General features: G+C 38.4%; 1 protein-coding gene across 5 annotated transcripts in view; it reads left to right on the top strand.

Annotated features, from left to right (window-relative positions):
* Positions 1 to 4,749: 4,749 nt before the first annotated feature.
* The window catches only part of LOC133818959 (fanconi-associated nuclease 1 homolog), a 62,942-nt gene continuing 50,050 nt past the window's right edge, over positions 4,750 to 17,641 (top strand). For 2 of the 5 annotated variants that reach the window (XM_062252095.1, XM_062252094.1), the window contains exons 1-7: positions 4,750 to 4,921; positions 5,016 to 5,226; positions 5,589 to 6,112; positions 6,213 to 6,317; positions 16,955 to 17,219; positions 17,321 to 17,383; positions 17,540 to 17,614. In XM_062252095.1, coding sequence (XP_062108079.1) covers positions 4,829 to 4,921; positions 5,016 to 5,226; positions 5,589 to 6,112; positions 6,213 to 6,317; positions 16,955 to 17,219; positions 17,321 to 17,383; positions 17,540 to 17,614 — 1,336 coding nt within the window. In that variant the 5' untranslated portion in view covers positions 4,750 to 4,828. The remainder of the gene's footprint in view (positions 4,922 to 5,015; positions 5,227 to 5,588; positions 6,113 to 6,212; positions 6,318 to 16,954; positions 17,220 to 17,320; positions 17,384 to 17,539; positions 17,615 to 17,641) is intronic. The other 3 variants (XM_062252091.1, XM_062252092.1, XM_062252093.1) reach the window with 3 other exon arrangements.

Raw genomic sequence — 17,641 nt, 5'->3', positions numbered from 1 at the left:
ACTATGTGTTAGATTTTTCCTTGCTGGGCATTAGGCTCACTCCTTTTTGTTTATATGTGCAGGAAAATAGTCTTAGTGGCGGGAAAGGTTCTTGGAAGCTTGGAGAATGTGTATTGAGGCGGAATGGATTCAAGAGCCGAGCGTTTCGATTCGAGGATGTAGTTTTGTTTCTTATGGTTTTTTTTATATGTATTTTTCCGCATTTTATTATGTAAATCTCTTTTTAATTATGTCATATTTTCATTTTAAAACAATGGGATCCCATACCCTAACTTGAATTTTATGTAAGTTTAACTTTTATTTTTTTACAAGTTTCTTAATAAAGTTATGGTATTTTCACTTGTAAGTTTTATTAAGGATTAGTGTTTATGTATAGTTTTCGTTAATGGTCCAAAAGTCTAGAGTAGTTGGGTCGTTACAGGTTTCTCCTTAATAAATGTCAGGATCTGACTGACTGCGTCCAGGATCACTGACTAGTTCTTCAGGAGGGTCTTCTGTCGACCCTCGACTCTGTCCAACTGCTCAATAAACTCAGTGAGCTCAGGGGCTGAGGCTGGGGCTGAGGTTGGGGCTAGGGTTGGTGCTGGGGTTGAGGCTGGGGCTGGTGCTGGGGCTGGGGTTGTAGCTGGGGCAACAAGAGGGGTGGGACCTACAACCTCATCCTCCTCCAGGACAGCATCATCAAATATCTTGACTACCTCGACTACCTAAGAAACTATCTCCGCAACTTTCTCAAAAGTCGCATCCTCCTCCTCATCAGCCTCCATGGGATCCTAACCAAGCCTGGGATAAGGGGGAAGAACTCCCTCTGTCAATGATAAATAATAGTCTTTTTCTGTTGGTCAAGGCTTCAACATCGAAAGGATGATCAATTGCAAACAACATAAAACATTTGGTTAACTCCAATAATCATAAAAGATAAGCATATAAATAAAAAAAAATTGTTTAATGTCAGTAAAATATAACTTACATTCTTCTTCGATAACATTGTTGAGATGGCAGACTTGGTGAAATCCTTGTTCCTTCGATGCGACCAACTAAGCATCCTCGGGACCATGTTTCCTGAGCTTACAACAAATTCCGTCGCAAGCTGCTGGATAGCCTCATATGCCCAATACTGTAAGGTCGGGGCATAACCATATAGACTGTATTTGGACTCTTGCTGCACCTTGACATCCTTCTTGTTGTCATAGTTGGCCTTTTGCTTCAGCATGTCCTTCTTACAAGACTGCAATAGCCTATAAGAGTACTTTCCCCATGGATAGCTGAAGAAGTAGTCTACGTCCTCAACCATCTTTAGAATATCTCGCCATATATGCAACTTGCCCTCTATGGCATTCAGAACCCCCTCAACCAACAAACATAGACCAAGCTTGTACACATCTTCCACAACAGTACAAGTCTTGAAAGCATGGTCCACTTGTGAGAGCTTTACTTTCTCAGCATCATTGAAATACTCCTTTATCAAGCGGTCGCTGAGATTATGCTCTTCCAATTCTTCTGGTGACGGGAAGGTACTAAAATTCAACCCCGTCACCAGGGCAAACTCTCCCATGCCGAATCTACAAGACTTCGACCCCAAGAAGAAGTGCACCTCATATTCGTTGTTGTTGACGATTTTCCTCAAAAGCAGTTGATGAACCAAAACTCTGGAGAAATTAAACTCCGAAGCCAAAAAGAACTGCTTGAAAGGGGATTCCTTAGCCCTTTCTATCAACCCGAGGTCCACAAACCTAGTCTTAATGTGATTTAAAGTGCTACTACCTTGATATGTGACTCGACCAGGAAAGTGATCACTAAACGAAACAAGCAACTTAGGCATCTGCAACAACACATGAAAAAAATTTGGTAAGAAAATAGAATGTCAAACAGAATTTGGAAAAAAAAAAATCATCAAAAACTGAAATAAACACTGCCATCGAGCTTATATCAGGCTGTTATCGAGCCATATTGAGCTCAATCGATCTATTCATCGAGCCTCTATCGAACTGCCATCGAGCCACTATTAAACCTAATCTTTTAGGATACCTTCGATCTTATATCGAGCTAATATTGAGCTTCCATCGAGCCTAAATATATCAAGCCTACTATCGAACCATTCAAACCATCGAATCATTCAAACTACCCTATCGAGTTCATATCGAGCAAGTATTGAAACATTCAACCTACCCTATCGAGCTCATATCGAGCAAGTATCAAACCATTCAACCTACCCTATCAAGCTCATATCGAACCATAATCGAGTCCATCGAGCTTGTTTAACAGATCAATCAAGCCATTATTGAACCTATATCGAACCTATCGAGCCACTGGTGCAAACCCAGAAAAAAAATCCCAAAAAAATGATGAACACAATCCACAAATCACAGATTCAACAATATGCTCTATCAAAAATTGAAATGGGTTCGAGATTTTACCTTTGATTGTCAAACTTTGGAGGAAATGGGCTGACGTGGGTCTCATAATCGTCGTGGGTCTTGATTTCAACGGAGAGATGGGAGAGGGGGTCTTGGTTTCGCCGTGGGTCTCGGGGTTGGGGGCTCGACGAAGGTGGGGGCTCGACGCAGGTGGGCTCAACAGAGGTGGGAGTTGAACGTCTCTGGGTTTTGTGTGTGTGTGTGTGTGTGAGAGAGAGAGAGAGAGAGAGAGAGAGAGAGAGAGAGAGAGAGAGAGAAGTGAAATATTGATTTTTTTGGGTGTGGAAAAATGATAGGGGCATTTTGGGAAATAGGGGAATGTTTAGCATCAATTTGAAATTGTAATTAGTACTAGAATTGTTATGTAATTGTCCTTATTAGTATGTATAAAAAGTGAAATTTCCCTTCCAAAATATTAATAGGGAACTTTCAGTTTGTATGCTTTATAAATGCTACTATTTTAAAAAAATGCTAGGCATATTAAATTTTTTAAAATAATACTACTTTTTGACACTTTACCCAAAACACCCTTACCATTTCCCTTTCACTTTTCACTTCTCATTTATCTCTTCTCTCTTCCCTCTCTCTCTTAGTTCCCTATCTCTCACCTCACGGCACCACTAACACCACCACCACACTAAATACTGTATTTCGAATAGATCTGGGCATGATCTTTTGGTTTTTTTTTGCGATTTTTTTAGATCTGAAACTTTGAAATCATCAAAAAATCAACCTTGCTCGATGGTGGTTCAATGGTGCTCGATGGGGCTTTCAAAATCATGATTTTTCATTAAAAAATGACTTTGCTTGATGGTGGTTCGATGGTGCTCGATGCAATTCTTGCAAGAGACATAATTTTTCACTTGGGTGTCCGTTTGGGGCGATTTTTTTTTATTTTGGATATTTTTTCAAGATCTACATGTTTGACATGCTCATATGCACATCTCTGAAGTGTAACATTTGTAAAAAAAATACAAAAGTGCAAACATACCTCATGTTTAAGACATCTTTTGGTATGTTTTCAAGTTTTAAACTTCCCAAATGTGTATATGAGCATGTCAAACGTGTAGATCTTGGAAAAATACCCAAAATCAAAAAGAAAATCACCCCAAACGGACACCCGAGTAAAAAATTATGTCTCTTGCAAGAATCCAATCGAGCACCATCGAGCATCATCGAGCCACAATCGAACCACTATCGAGCAAAGTCATTTTTTCATGAAAATCTTGATTTTGAAGGCCCTAGTGAATGGTTGCTCGATAATGCTCGATGCTATCTTGACAGGGCCTTCAAAATCAAGATTGTTCATGAAAAAACAACTTTGCCAGATGGTGGTTCGATGGTGGCTCGATGCGATTCTTGCAAGAGACATAATTTTTCACTCGCGTGTCTGCTTGAGGTGATTTTTTTGGTATTTTTTCAAGATCTACACGTTTTACATACTCATATGCACATCTAGGAATTTTAAAACTTGAAAACATACCAAAACATATCTTAAACATGAGGCCTGTTTGCATTTTTGTATTTTTTTCAAGTGTTACACTTCTTAAATGTGCATATTAGCATGACAACTGTGTAGATCTTGAAAAAAATACCAAAAATAAAAAAAAATCATCTCAAATGGACATCCGAGTGAAAAATTATGTCTATTGCAATAATTGCATTGAGCACCATCGAGCCACCATCGATCAAAGTCGTATTTTCATGAAAAATCATAATTTTGAAGGCCCCATCGAGCTGGCATTGAGCACCATCGAACCACTATCGAGCAATGTCGATTTTCTGCAGATTTCAGAGCTTCAGATCTGAAAAAAATCGCAAAAAAACCTAAAAATCATGCACAGAGTTTGAAATGCAGTATTTAGTGTCTTAAGTGAAAGAAGCATCATTATGTTTGAGAAACAATTAATTACCCATAAATTTCTACTCAAAGAATCATCAAAATGTATGTTTCTTTGTGTATATTGTGTTTATCTCTACAAGGTGGCTGAAGTTATGAAGGTTTTTCTGGTGTTGATGGTGGCGTCGTTGTCGTGGGTGGTGGTGGCGTCGTTGTCGTGGGTGGTGGTGTCGTGAGGTGAGAGAGAATGAAAGGAGAGAGAGAGGGAAGAGAGAAGAGAGAAGTAAGAAATAAGAGGAAAATGACAAATATATTTTGGGTAGAGTGACAAAGAGTAACATTATCTTTATTATTATGAGTAGTATATTTTTTAATTAGACTCTTATGCATAGAATGTTAAATTTCCTATTGAATATTGCCGTGCTTAAATTTATAAGAAATAAAAGGTTCGAGACTCTTCAGCAGTTGACAAATGATAAAGGTGCGTGGTTGGCGGGACAATATAAATATAAAGCAACGGACTTGAAATTTTGGACACATATTGAACCTCTGGTTCGATTAGGTCAAAATCATGCTCAGAGGAAGAGAAAGCCTGATTCGATTGGTGGGAAAACGCAGGCGCTTCCTTCCAAGCCGTCAATCTCTGCTCTCCACTCCCATTCAAGTATTCGCCATTCTTTTTCCTTTCTTCATTTTCAAAAATGGTTACCGTTGTTGTAAGAATATGTAAATATGTGTGCATGCATTTTGAGTTGCAGAGCTCTTTGAATCTGTGTACTGATAAAGATGGAAAAATCGCGTCGATTGAGAGTTCTGAAGCATCTGCAATGGTGGATTTTGGTGATGCTAGGAACAAGATGGAGAGTTTTGAAAGTGGAGAAAAACTTTCTGACAAGAGTGAGAAAGTAACTTGCCCTGTTTGCGGTAATAAAATTATAGGGGATTGCAACATCGTCAACTCTCATCTGGGTAAGCTTGGTTTATTTATTTATTTTAGGCTTTTCGCTTTTCAGTGTTTTGAATTATTGTGAATGTATTTCTAGTTCATTTATAGAGGAGATGGTAAAAAAAAACTATTAGAACTATCAATCACATTGTGTAAAAGAGTATCTTAATGAAACAGGGCAGCTCCTTGTTATGGTAATTGTTTGGAATCTTGAGATATATCCCTCTGTAGTACCTACTTTTTCATACTTATCTTTTTAGGCAATTAATTGCTGGCCTAGATTTTTCAAGCTGAATTTATATATATTTCATGAATGCCATTTTGTTTTCTCTCTCCCTCTCTCTATATATATATTTTAACTTAAGTAAGTACTTTTGTTTTCCAGACATGTGTTTATCAAGCAAATCAACTAAAAAACGGAAATTGACCCAGCGCACGCTTCTTCAAATGAACTTCTGTGCGCCGTCAACAATTCAAATTCATTCATCCGAGAGTGGACACATAGGAAATGACCTATTAATTGCTAATTGTGATGAGAGTATTGCAAGGAATGGTGATCATGTATTGAATAGTTCCAAGGGTGTTGAAGAAAATAACGTTGGCCTGTCTAATTTGCTGCTACATTTAAAGTCTGTAACGCAGAATCAAATAGATGATATATCAAAGAAACCAAACCATGGTAACAATACAGATGATGCCATGACTGACAGGCATTCATTATCTGTTTTGGAGACCCCAAACACGGACACCTGTTGTGACGTGCAAACTACTTTGGATGACATATCTGGTGTTATTCTTGAAACTTTTATTGTTGGTCGGAGGTTTAGTGATGAAAAGGAAATAAATCATGGGGCAAGCATATATCTTCAAAGAGATCCTCATAATGTCAAGGATCCTAATGCTATCAAGGTTCATTTCCGTTTTCTTTGCTTCTATTTGGGATTTAGCTTTTAATTTTTGTTTCCTTCGATTCTTATGCTGAGGCCTTACATGCTTTTTCGTGGATTAGGTGATTTCTGCGAATTCTAGAGACTCTAAGGTGTTTGGTTTTCTTCCTCGTGAGTTAGCTCAATATCTGTCCCCATTAATTGAGAAGTATTGCCTAAGCTTTGAGGTAAATGTTTTATCAAGCAGGTTGATACTTCTGCACTCCTTTTCACACAGGCATAATATCAACGGATACAATAGTGAGACCAGTTAGATAGATAAGCTGGAGAAAAAATTGACAAGGAAAAGATAATTTCAAAGAAAAAAGGGCTGTCTTTTAGCTTCTATTGAATGTTAAAAGTTTGGAGGAAAAATATTCTTCTTTTTTCATTCATAACCCGTGTATATGCCAAGACATTTATAGAATACATAGTTGACTAAAAAACTAGGAGAATCCAAACTATACAAGGAAAGATAAATTTGTACAATCTATTCCTAGAAAGTTTCATGAAAAATAGGAAGAAAATATCCTTGTAATTAATCCTAATTAATTTACATTTTTCTACACTCCCCTCAAGTTGGATTGAATATATCGATCAATCCCAACTTGCTAATACAAGATTCAAAACTCGGTTTGAACAATCTCTTTGTAAAAATTTCAGCGGTTTATAAAGACATTGGCACAAAGTGAAAACAAATGGAACCTGCCTCGAGCTTTTCCTTGATAAAATGACGATTAATCTCTACATGCTTTGTTCGGTCATGTTGGATTGGATTATTAGCGATATTGATGGCAGCCTTGTTATCACAATATAGTTTCATCGGAAGCTCCAAAGGTAGCTTTAGTTCCTCCATAATTTGTTGTAGCCAAATCACCTCATAAAGCCTGTTTGCCATTGCTCTGAATTCAGACTTAGCACTACTCCAAGCAACAATACTCTATTTCTTGCTTCGCCATGTCACCAAATGACCCCATACATAGGAACAATAACCAGACGTTGACCTTCTATCTGTTACAAACCTTGCCCAATCTGCATCAATAGCTCGACTATCACTTTTCCTTAATATAAGGCTTGTTCCAGGTTATCCTTTGAGATACTGAAGGATCTTGTAAACTACCTCCTTGTGAACCTTCTTGGGAGAATGCAAGAACTAGCTCACCAATCCTACGACAAAAGCAATGTCAGGCCGTGTATGGGATAAATAAATAAGTCTCCCAACCAACTTTTAATATCGAGTTAAATCAACTCCTTCGTCCTCACTATTTCCTAGTTTCACATTGGGATCAACGGGTGTGTCAACAGGTCTACACCCCCGCATTCTAGTGTCTTTGAGTAGGTCTAGAATGTACTTCCTTTGGCTAACTGCTATTCCTTCCTTCGACCAGGCAATTTCCATTCCCAAAAAATATTTAAGACTCCTAAGGTCTTTGATTTCAAACTCATCCGCTAAGCACTTCTTTAATTTGTTCATTTCCTTTACATCATCTCCAGTTAGGATTATGTCCTCAACATACACAATGAGGATAACCATTTTTCCTTCAGCATCCCTTCTAAAAAAAAGAGTATGATCAGCTTGTCCCTGTGTGTACCCTTGCTTCTTCACTGAATTTGTAGATCTTTCAAACTAAGTACGTGGTGATTACTTCAACCCATAGAGAGACTTCTGTAATTTGCAGACTTTGGATCCAAACTTGTCCTCGAACCAGAAAGGGCATTCATGTATACTTCTTCTTCAAGATTGTCATTCAAGAAGGCATTTTTAACATCCAACTGCTGCAGTTACCACTCCAAGTTTACAGCAATGGAGAGCAATACGCGAATAATATTGAGTTTTGCTACTGGAGCAAATGTCTCTGAGTAGTCATTCTCGTATGTTTGAGTGAATCCCTTGGCAACACGTCTCGCTTTATACCTTTCCAGAGATCCATCAAACTTAAATTTTACAGTGAAGACCCATTTGCAACCCACTGTTTTCTTTTCCTTCGACAACTCCATCACTTCCCATGTTTGATTCCTTTCCAGAGCTCGCATCTCCTTTAGGACAACTTTTTTCCATTATGGAACCTGTAAAGCATCTCTAATACTCTTTGAAATTTCCACATTAGTGAGTTGAGTAATGAAAGCACAAAAATAAGGAGACAAATTTTTATAGGAAACAAAATTGGACATTGATTACAAAGGATGCCTAGTGCATTCCCTTGTTCTTTTTCGAAGGGCAATGGGAATATCTAGATCATGTACAGTAGAATTTTCAAGTATGGAGTCAAAACTTGAGATTTCTTGATCTGGACTCGGAGTTTCTTCATGCTTTTGCTGAAGTGTTTCAGACAATACTCTTGACATTGGTTGTCTTCGTGTAAAAAATCTGCCAAACCTGCTTATAGTGTTATTTTTGGTTCTATTGGGACTAATCTCTGTTGGAGCCATGAAGTGTTGCTTTTAGTCTTCGATTGTTTCTTCAATGATGGAGTTATTCACGGGAGGGCCAATGAGACCTATATCTGCCTTATTCCTATGAAGATCGATAGTTGTTGTATTTGGGACGACACACCTATTAGTTTGGTCACTAGTCTGTACAAAATCATCTCGAAAGTGCTGGCATTTAGACTTCGAAGAGTTCTTTCTGACACGATAGTGGAGACTCAAGGAGTCTTTGTGGAGGGGAGGCAAATTTTGGACATGGTTTTGGTGGCTAATGTGGCAGTGGAGGAGTATCGTAGCAAAGGCAAAAAAGGGTGGATGTTTAAAATTGATTTTACGAAAGCTTATGATTGTGTGGAAATTTAAGGGCTCTAGGGGTCTCCACCAAGGGGATTCCTTGTCACCTTGTTTACTTTGGTGGTTGATGTCTTGGGCCGGATGGCGGATAAGGCTAAGAGTGATGCCACATGGGAAGATTTTCCAGTTCTGCAGCAATTCCCTGAATTTCACCTTGAGGACAAGGTGAGTCTTTGGGTAGGGGGTATTGATAGGCCACCATTGACCTATGTTTATGCTAGGAAGAAAGAGAAAAGTGAACTGGCTGCCGAAGCAGCAGAGGTTATTGCAGGGAATTAGTTTGTTAGAAAAGTTGTTATATGAGCTAGTGCCTATGGGCGGGTACAAGGATTCATGAGTGTATAGTAAGAGAATAAAGAGTAGAGAGAGTAGCTGGAGTGAGTGTGGAATATTTGAGTGAGTTGTATTTGGAGAGACACAGGCTCTTGAATTCCTGTTACTTCAATAAAGTGTTGCTATTGTTTCCATCTTCGCTCTATTTTTGTGTCTATGATTCTAATTTGGCAGGTCTTACCTATCATGTCATATATGATCATTAGCTCACATTGCTAGGACATTTGTTGCTAACATGTCTGTGATTGAGATTCCAAAAGATGTTTAAGATGCCTTGCAAAAAAAAAAAAGGTGGAAACAAGCTGAACTTGACAGAATGTTTGCATTGGAGAAAAAGGGTACGTGGGAGATTGTCGATAAACTAATGGTTAAGGTACCTGTTAGGTGTAAGTGGGTGTTCACGATGAAATTTGATTCCAATGGAACGGTTGAGCTTTACAAAACTCAATTGGCAGCTAGAGGGTATACAAACATTTGTGGTAGATTATGAATAAACTTTTGCTCTTGTTGTGAAGCTCAACACTATTAAGATTTTATTGTCCATAGCCATAGGCCTTGTTTGGAAATTGCGACAAGACATTAAAAATGCTTTTCTAGATAGAGACAAGGAGAAGGAAGCTTGTATGAAATTACCCCTAGGTTTCAATTAAGGAGAGTGTTGATAAGATTTGTAAGTTGAAGAAGTCAATTTATGGCTTGAAACAATCTCCTTAAGCCTGGTTTGGATGGTTCTCAAAAGTTGTATTACAACAAGGCTACAAGTAGGGCATGGAGATCATATTTTCTTTCTTAGACATTTCAATAACAAGATAACAACTCTTATTGTTTATGTTGATATAGTTTTGACCGGGAATGATGAGGAAGAGATGGAGAGATTGAAGAAGTTGGCAAAGAAATTTGTCATAAAGGATTTGGGGCAACTTCGTTACATTTTGGGTATGGAGATTCTTCGAAATAAGAGTGAGATCTTTGTGTCTCAAAGAAAGTATATCCTTGACCTATTACCTAAAACAGGATTACTTGGTTGTTGTCTAGCAGATACACCAATTGATCCTAATAGTAAGTTGCGAGAACATGAAGATAGAACTTTCAATTACATAGGAAGGTACCAATGGTTGGTTGGAAAACTGATATACTTTCAATTACATAGGAAGGTACCAGCGGTTGGTTGGAAAACTGATATATCTACCTCATTAAGTTAGGATATGGGATATGGGAGTTATGAGCCATGACAACTGGCTGTATGGTAGAGGTGGCAAAAAATGAGGATGGAGATGATTCTAGAATATGGTAGGAATGTTCTAGGTACTGAGCATAAATAAATAGAAGAGAGGATAGTACTGGGTGTGGAATCATTTTGTAACTTTGGGAATTCTTTAGAATTCATTCGGAGGCTCAAGGGATCCTTGAATTTCCCATTCTATCTTTCATTTTCTTGTATTTTCTGAGATTGAATGTCAATGGAGAAGGCTCAATAGCCATATTCAGATCCTATCACAGACTCGACCTGACATTGCCTTTGTTGCAAGTTTGGTTAGCTAGTTTAGACATTCACCTCACGATGTTCACTTAGAGGCAGTGTATAAGATTTTGAGATATTTGAAGGGTATAGCTATTAGAGGTTTGTTTTTTAAAAAAGGAGTTGTGAGAAATGTTGAGATTTTTTGAAATGCTAATTGCATGTGATGTTAGTAAGAGATTGATAGAGAATTACTTCAAGGTATTGTACCTATGCGTGGGGTAATTTGGTAACATGGTAGAGTAAGAAGCAATCAATTGTGGTTAGGAGCAGTGCAGAAGCCAAGTTTCACGCAATCGCTCATGGCATTTGTGAGGGTATTTGGGTTAACCACTTGTTGGAAGAATTGAAGGTGCCAACCGAGAGACGTATGAAGTTATTTTATGATAGCAAAGCTACTATAAATATTTATCACAACCCAGTTCATCATTGACAGTGGAGTTATTTGCATTAACATACTAACAAAGGGACTCGAAAAGCCAGACTTCAAAAGACTGATTAGCATATAACTCAGTTTGAGGGGGAGCGTTGGAGTGATTCTATCTTTGACTTTTTAATTTAGTTCCCTTTCTTATCCAGTTTCCCTTTATCTTCTTGTTTCCTTTTCTCTCTTCATCTGCGTGTACAAATAATGCTCTTAAGGTGTAATTCAAAGATACAAATTAATAAAATATCTAGAGCATTTCTGCCTTACATGTCTCTACTAATTTTCCACGCTTTGTATAAAAAGACTACTGATGGATATAATATTTTTGATAATTTTCACGCTGGGAGTAAAATAGCTGGATGTTTGAAGTAAGCAATTATTAACAAATTCTATGTTTTTAGAAGGGAAGAAGATATGTTGAGCGAGTCATCTAGACTTCTTAAAACCATGGTCTCTTTGGGTATTTCGGTGGAACTATATGTTAAGGGGGAGGAAATTAAAGGTGGTTCTGTAAGTCTGTCTCAGAAGAGTTACCGTGAATTACGGAAACTGGGTTTCAATGTTAATTATGGTAAAAGGAAGAAGAAAGGTGTGGGGTATAGTTATGATTTATGAGGATCCTTTCTTGGAATGTGAGGGGTTGTGGCAACAAAGGAAAACGAAAAGCGATTAAGGAATCAATCTGTAAAGTTAATCCAGATATTTCATTCTACAAGATGTAAAAAATGCGTCAATAGATAGGAGTTTCATTGGAAGTATCTGGCGGTGTAGGTTTAAAGCTTGGATTTATCAGCAGGCGATAGGTCGTTCGGGAGGTACCTTGGTGGCTCGGGATACGAGGAGTGTCTCTGTTATTGACTCTTTAGTTGGGGATTACTCAGTTTCTATTTGCTTGGAGGCCAAGGGGAAGGACCCTTGGTGGTTCTCGGGTGGGCTGAGTGCTATTTGTGGTGATAAATGGTGTGTTGGGGGAGATTTTAATGTGGTAAGGAGAGTTGATGAGAAATTGAATAGTAAGTCTAATACAAGGAGTATGAAGATGTTTGACGCTTTGATTAAAGTTAAAATTAGTTGACCCCAAACTTCACAATGGTCGGTTCACGCGGTCGAACCATAGACATAAGCCAATTTGTTGTAGGCTGGATGGGTTCCTTCACACTCCCTCATGGTCGGGAATTTATTCCTTCGTTAGTCAGGAAGTTTTGGTTCGAGTAATATTTGATCATAGTCTGGTGGTGTTAGATTCATGCCCTCCTTCTTGGGGGCCTTCTCCTTTCAGATTTGATAATACTTGTTTGGAGCAAAAAGATTTCTCTAGTAATTTTCAGAATTGGTGGGCTTCGGCTAAGGTGCAAGGGTGGCCGGGCTTTCAGTTTATGTCAAAGCTTGCATTTGTTCGAGATAATATTAAGGAGTGGAGTCACCATGTCTTTGGGAATAGGAAACTGCAAAAACAATTGCTAGAAAGGAGACTGTTTGAGTTGGATAGATTAGAGGAGGGGAGTTCGTGGAATGAGCATCTACAAATGGAACGCTCAAAGGTGAAGGAAGAATGGCAGCAAATTGTTTTTGAGGAAAAGAGAAGTGTTTGGTTCAAGGTGAAGTGTCAATGGGCCAAGGAAGGGGATGCTAATTCCAAACTTTTCCATAGCATTCTCAGTGCTCGAAAAGCGAGAAACTTCATCTCTAGGATTGAAGAAGAGGATGGAACTGTTATGGATAAAGACCTCGATATTGAAAAGGCTATTGTGGGCTTTTACTCTTCTTTGTATTCGGCAGTTTCAAGAGTTTGGATTGGGGTGGATGGGATCTCTTGGTCTCCAATTCCATCGGTTATGGCTTCTCTTATCGAGCGTCCTTTTTCGGAAGAGGAAATTAGACAAGCGGTTTTCGAGTGCGATGGTTCTAAGGCCCTGGGGCCAGATGGCTTTTCCATGGCAGTGTATCAGAAGAATTGGGATGTGGTGAAAAGTGATCTTTTGGAAGTCTTTCAAGGTTTTTTCACTGACGGAGTCATTCATGGGAGGACCAAATAAATCTATATTTGTCTTGTTCCTAAGAAATTAAACAGCTGTCGGGTGAGGGACTATAGGCCTATTAGTCTGGTCTTTACAAAATTATTTCAAAAGTGTTGGCTTATAGACTTTGAGGAGTTCTTTCAGACACAATTGTGGAAACTCAAGGAGCTTTTGTGGAGGGTAGGCAGATTTTGGACACAATTTTGATCGCAAACGAGGTAGTAGAGGAATACAGGAGCAAGGGCAGAAAATGTTGGGTGTTTAAAATAGACTTTACTAAAGCTTATGATTGTGTGGATTGGGGTGTCTTGGATTTAGTTTTGGAAAAGAAAGGGTTTGGTGAAGTCTGGAGGAGGTGGATGAGTGGATGTCTGTCCCCTGCATCTTTTTCTGTCTTTTTAAATGGGCGTCCAAGGGGAAAGTTCAAAGGTTCGAGGGGTCTTCGCTAGGGGGATTCCTTGTCCCCCTTCTTGTTTACTTTGGTAGCGGATGTTTTGGGCAGAATGATTGATAGCTAAAAGTGTCTTGGCTTTTAGAGGTTTTACAGTGGGAAAGGATAGAGTCGACGTCAGTCATCTTCAGTTTGCAGATAATACGATTTTCTTTGCTAACGATGAGGAGTCCTTGCTTGTGCTTTTAGATATCCTTAAGGTCTTCAGCGTTGTGTTTGGTTTATCTATCAATTTGCAAAAATGTCAGTTGTTGGGGATTAATATGCAGAAGGAGTTGGTAGATCGGCAAGCTAGTGAGATTGGGTGTGAAGTGGGCCAGTGGCCAATACAGTACTTTGGCCTTCCTTTGGGGGCTTCTCCTCGCTCCAAAGGGTTTTGGGAGTCTATTATTTCTAAATGTGCTAAACGGTTGGATTCCTGGAAGAGTGCTTTTCTGTCTAGAGGTGGTAGGTTGACTCTTATTCAATCTGTTTTGTCTTCAATTCCAGTGTATTACTTGTCACTTTTTCGTATCCCTAAGAGTGTGGTGGGGTTTATTGAGAAATTGACGCGTGACTTTTTGTAGGAAGGTGCGGATAAGTCAGAGCCTATTAACCTGGCTCTGATACCAATTTGTTAGGCTTTTCCTGCAAAATTGGTTAGTTGGCAGCTATGGAAATATCACAGAACCAGAAAAAATAAAGTATGACAGAGAAATGAGAAAATTCTGTATGTGTGTATTGACTTCTAGGAATTCGAGAGCCTAGACCTCTCCACAGTACAATAATCTCCACACCCCACACAAAGGTTCTCAACCTTGGCTAAATACCCCAGCCCCATACAAACTTTTCGTATTCCTCACCACAAACTAACTCAGCTCCTCTAACGGTTTCTAACCCCCACAACTAAATTATCCTCTACAGCCCTTCCCTTGCTACGTCCCTTATACCTTCGGCTGTACACAAAAGTTAATGGTGGTCTATCAGCTGATCACTTGATTTCCTGGCACGAAGTCTGTAAATCTCGTAGTCACGGTGGTTTGGGGATTGGAAATTTGGTGTTGAGGAACAAGACTTTTCTCATGAAGTGGTTGTGGCGGTTTCCCTTGGAAAGCATGTCTTTGTGGCATAGGGTGGTTAAAAGCAGGTATGGTGATGATGGTGGTGGATACTGGGATACATATTATGGGGGGAGATTGTCTGCTCGTGGTTCTTGGAGAGACATCACGACTTTGTATAAGGATTATAGGCGCTTGGTCTATTTTAAATTGGGAAGGGGCGACAGGATCCGTTTTTGGGAGGATGTCTGGATTGGTGATTGCTCCTTGAAGTCGAAATTCCCTCATTTATTCAGGGTGTCCGAGGTTGAGAATTTTTTGATCAAGGACATGGTAGTTGTGGAGGATGTTAGCAGCTCGGGTGGCCTAGGTTGGGACTTCAGATTCAGAAGGAATTTATTTGATAGAGAGGTTCCTAGTTTGGTTGAGTTGTTACATTTGCTTAAGTTTGTGGATCTTTCGTCTATTTTGGAGGACAAGAGGATTTGGATTCCAAACAATAGCAGAGTTTTCAACTGCAAGACTGCCTTTCATAGTTTGACCTATGCTCATTTAGGTCCAGAGTTGTCTTGGGTTAAGAGGTTATGGAAGAGTGTTGTTCCTTCGAAAGTTAAAGTGTTTGGTTGGTTGTTATTCTTGGATAAGTTAAGTGTCCATGGAAATTTGTAGAGGAGAAGACCTTTTCATTATTTGTCGCCAAATTGGTGTGTTTGCTGTAAAAACAAGAATGAGTCAGTTGGTCATTTATTTCTAGAGTGTTCTTTCTCCAGGGCTCTGTGGAGTAAAGTGTTAAATGAGTTCAGAGTCTCTTGGTGTGTGCCTTCCTCCTATTCGCAATTGTTCGAAGGAGGATGGCTCGTTTATGGCAGAGTACTGTGTTGGCCACTTTTTGGGTTATTTGGTTGGAGAGAAATAGTAGGATCTTTGAAGAGTCCTCTTGTTCTGTCGACTCTCTTTGGGATAAAATCAGGTTTTGGGTTGCTACGTGGGTGTATAGATCGAAAGGTTTTGAGGGAGTTTTCTTTTTGGACCTGTGTAGGGAGTGGGTGTATTTGTGGTCGTAATTTTTCTGGGTCAGGTCTCTTCCCAAGCATTGTTTCTTTCTTCCCTCTTTGTTACCACGATATTCCTCTGCCAAATGTGAGGGTTCTCAATATTATTGAGAGGTCTCTTTTGACCTCCGTCTCTTTTTTTCAAAACAAAAACAAATTCTATGTCTTTTCCATAAGTCTAATTTTATAACGTAGAATTGCATATTCTAAAATGGTTAAAATTAGTTCAGCGAACTTGTTGGAAGAAAAGTTGAGTTTGAATTTTGATGAAGATATGTCAGACACGGTTTTATCAGTAAGGGTTGCATATACTACACAAGTTGCTTGAAACTTAGTACATTTCTCTCTCTCTCTTTAATCAAAACCTTTGCTCGTATTGTTAAAGTCTAAAATACAAGCAACAGTTGGTCAAAAATCTATAGGGAAAACAAAAAGAAGAAACAAATTAAATAATGTATTGCCATTCTCTAGAGAATAGAAACTCTTTGAATTCTCTAACATTAAAAGGCTTTATTGCCACCCAATGCCTATCTAGCCCACAATTTCTGAACATCTACTCCTTTGAAATTCTCTTGTTTCTTTCAAACCATGCTCACCATGTAGCCGCCACCCCAATCTGCCATAACATCTTCCTGGCGTTATTACCAGTGAGATGGTAATTTAATAAGCCACTGCATTTGTTGAAAATACAACACAGCATACCGAATTTCTTAGAGCATCTCCAATGGAGTGTTATAATAGTGGTGTATAGCCATTTTTTAGCCCATCTTCATAAAATGGAATTCTAATGGTGGTCTAAAATGTGTGCCAAATTTGGCCCATAATAATTATCATATTTTTAATTAATACTATTTATTAATTGAAAAAGCTTTTAAATTTTAATTTATCTTTTAATAAAAAAATTAATTGTTTTGTATATTTTCAATAAACATTAATAGCTGTATTGACATTTTTAGCTAGTTTTTACCTTGTGCATTGGAATATAAATGCAAAAAGTTGGCCAAATATAACATTGACACATATTTTGGGTCAAATTTGGCACAAAATATACAACATCCATTGGAGATGGTCTTAGGAAACTTAGGTCATCTTGACATTCATCTTCCGTTTTTATAGAGTCTATGAAGTGCACATAATGTGATTCCATGTTTGTATTTTTTATTGATAAGATTCATATTAACTTTGTCATCTGTGGAATTTCTTACAGGGACAAGTAACTGTTGTTCCAAAGAACACCCTTGATGTTGTACCAATTCAGATTCTCTGTCACAAGGCTGTATCAGGTGAAACGCTAGAGCATGATAATGTTGACCTTTTCAGATATTTATGGAGAAGTGTTCAGCAAGTAATTGAATCCACAAAGCTCGGTCGAACTGGTACAACTAAATACCAGCAAAATTTTTGTGTTCTCGTGCAAGAAGTTTTAAGAAATAATTTTCACCTCTTCCTAGATGATGAAAAAGGGTTTTTAGGTATTACACTAGTTGCTTTGGTCATTAAGTCATTTTCATCCCATTACTTGGGTGTGTTTTCCTGAATGCTTATGTTATTTTGTACATTGTTCAATTGGCAGAGTCGTTTAATTCATTTTCAGATGACAGCCAGAGGCTTTTTGTTCGTCTCTACACACGAAAAGGTTTATTCTTTTTTAAAGACATCGAACATATATTTTTTTGGCTCTGTATTTTTTTCCAGATGCATGTCTGGTTATATAATACATTTTCTAAAAATAATGCACCTCCATTTCTTTCTCTGAATACTAGCTTAGTCTATTGTTTTTCTTGCTGCCTAGGCCCATGGTTTCGAATGTCAAATGTATTCTATTCAGAAATATTGGATCTAATGAAGGCAATAAAAGAGCTCTCTGGTGATTTAACATATTCTTTTTTTATAT

This window comes from Humulus lupulus, chromosome 2, assembly GCF_963169125.1.
Source record: "Humulus lupulus chromosome 2, drHumLupu1.1, whole genome shotgun sequence".
Lineage (NCBI taxonomy): Eukaryota > Viridiplantae > Streptophyta > Magnoliopsida > Rosales > Cannabaceae > Humulus > Humulus lupulus.
The sequence above is the reverse complement of the archived record's forward strand: the minus strand, read 5'-3'. Positions and strand labels throughout refer to the sequence as shown.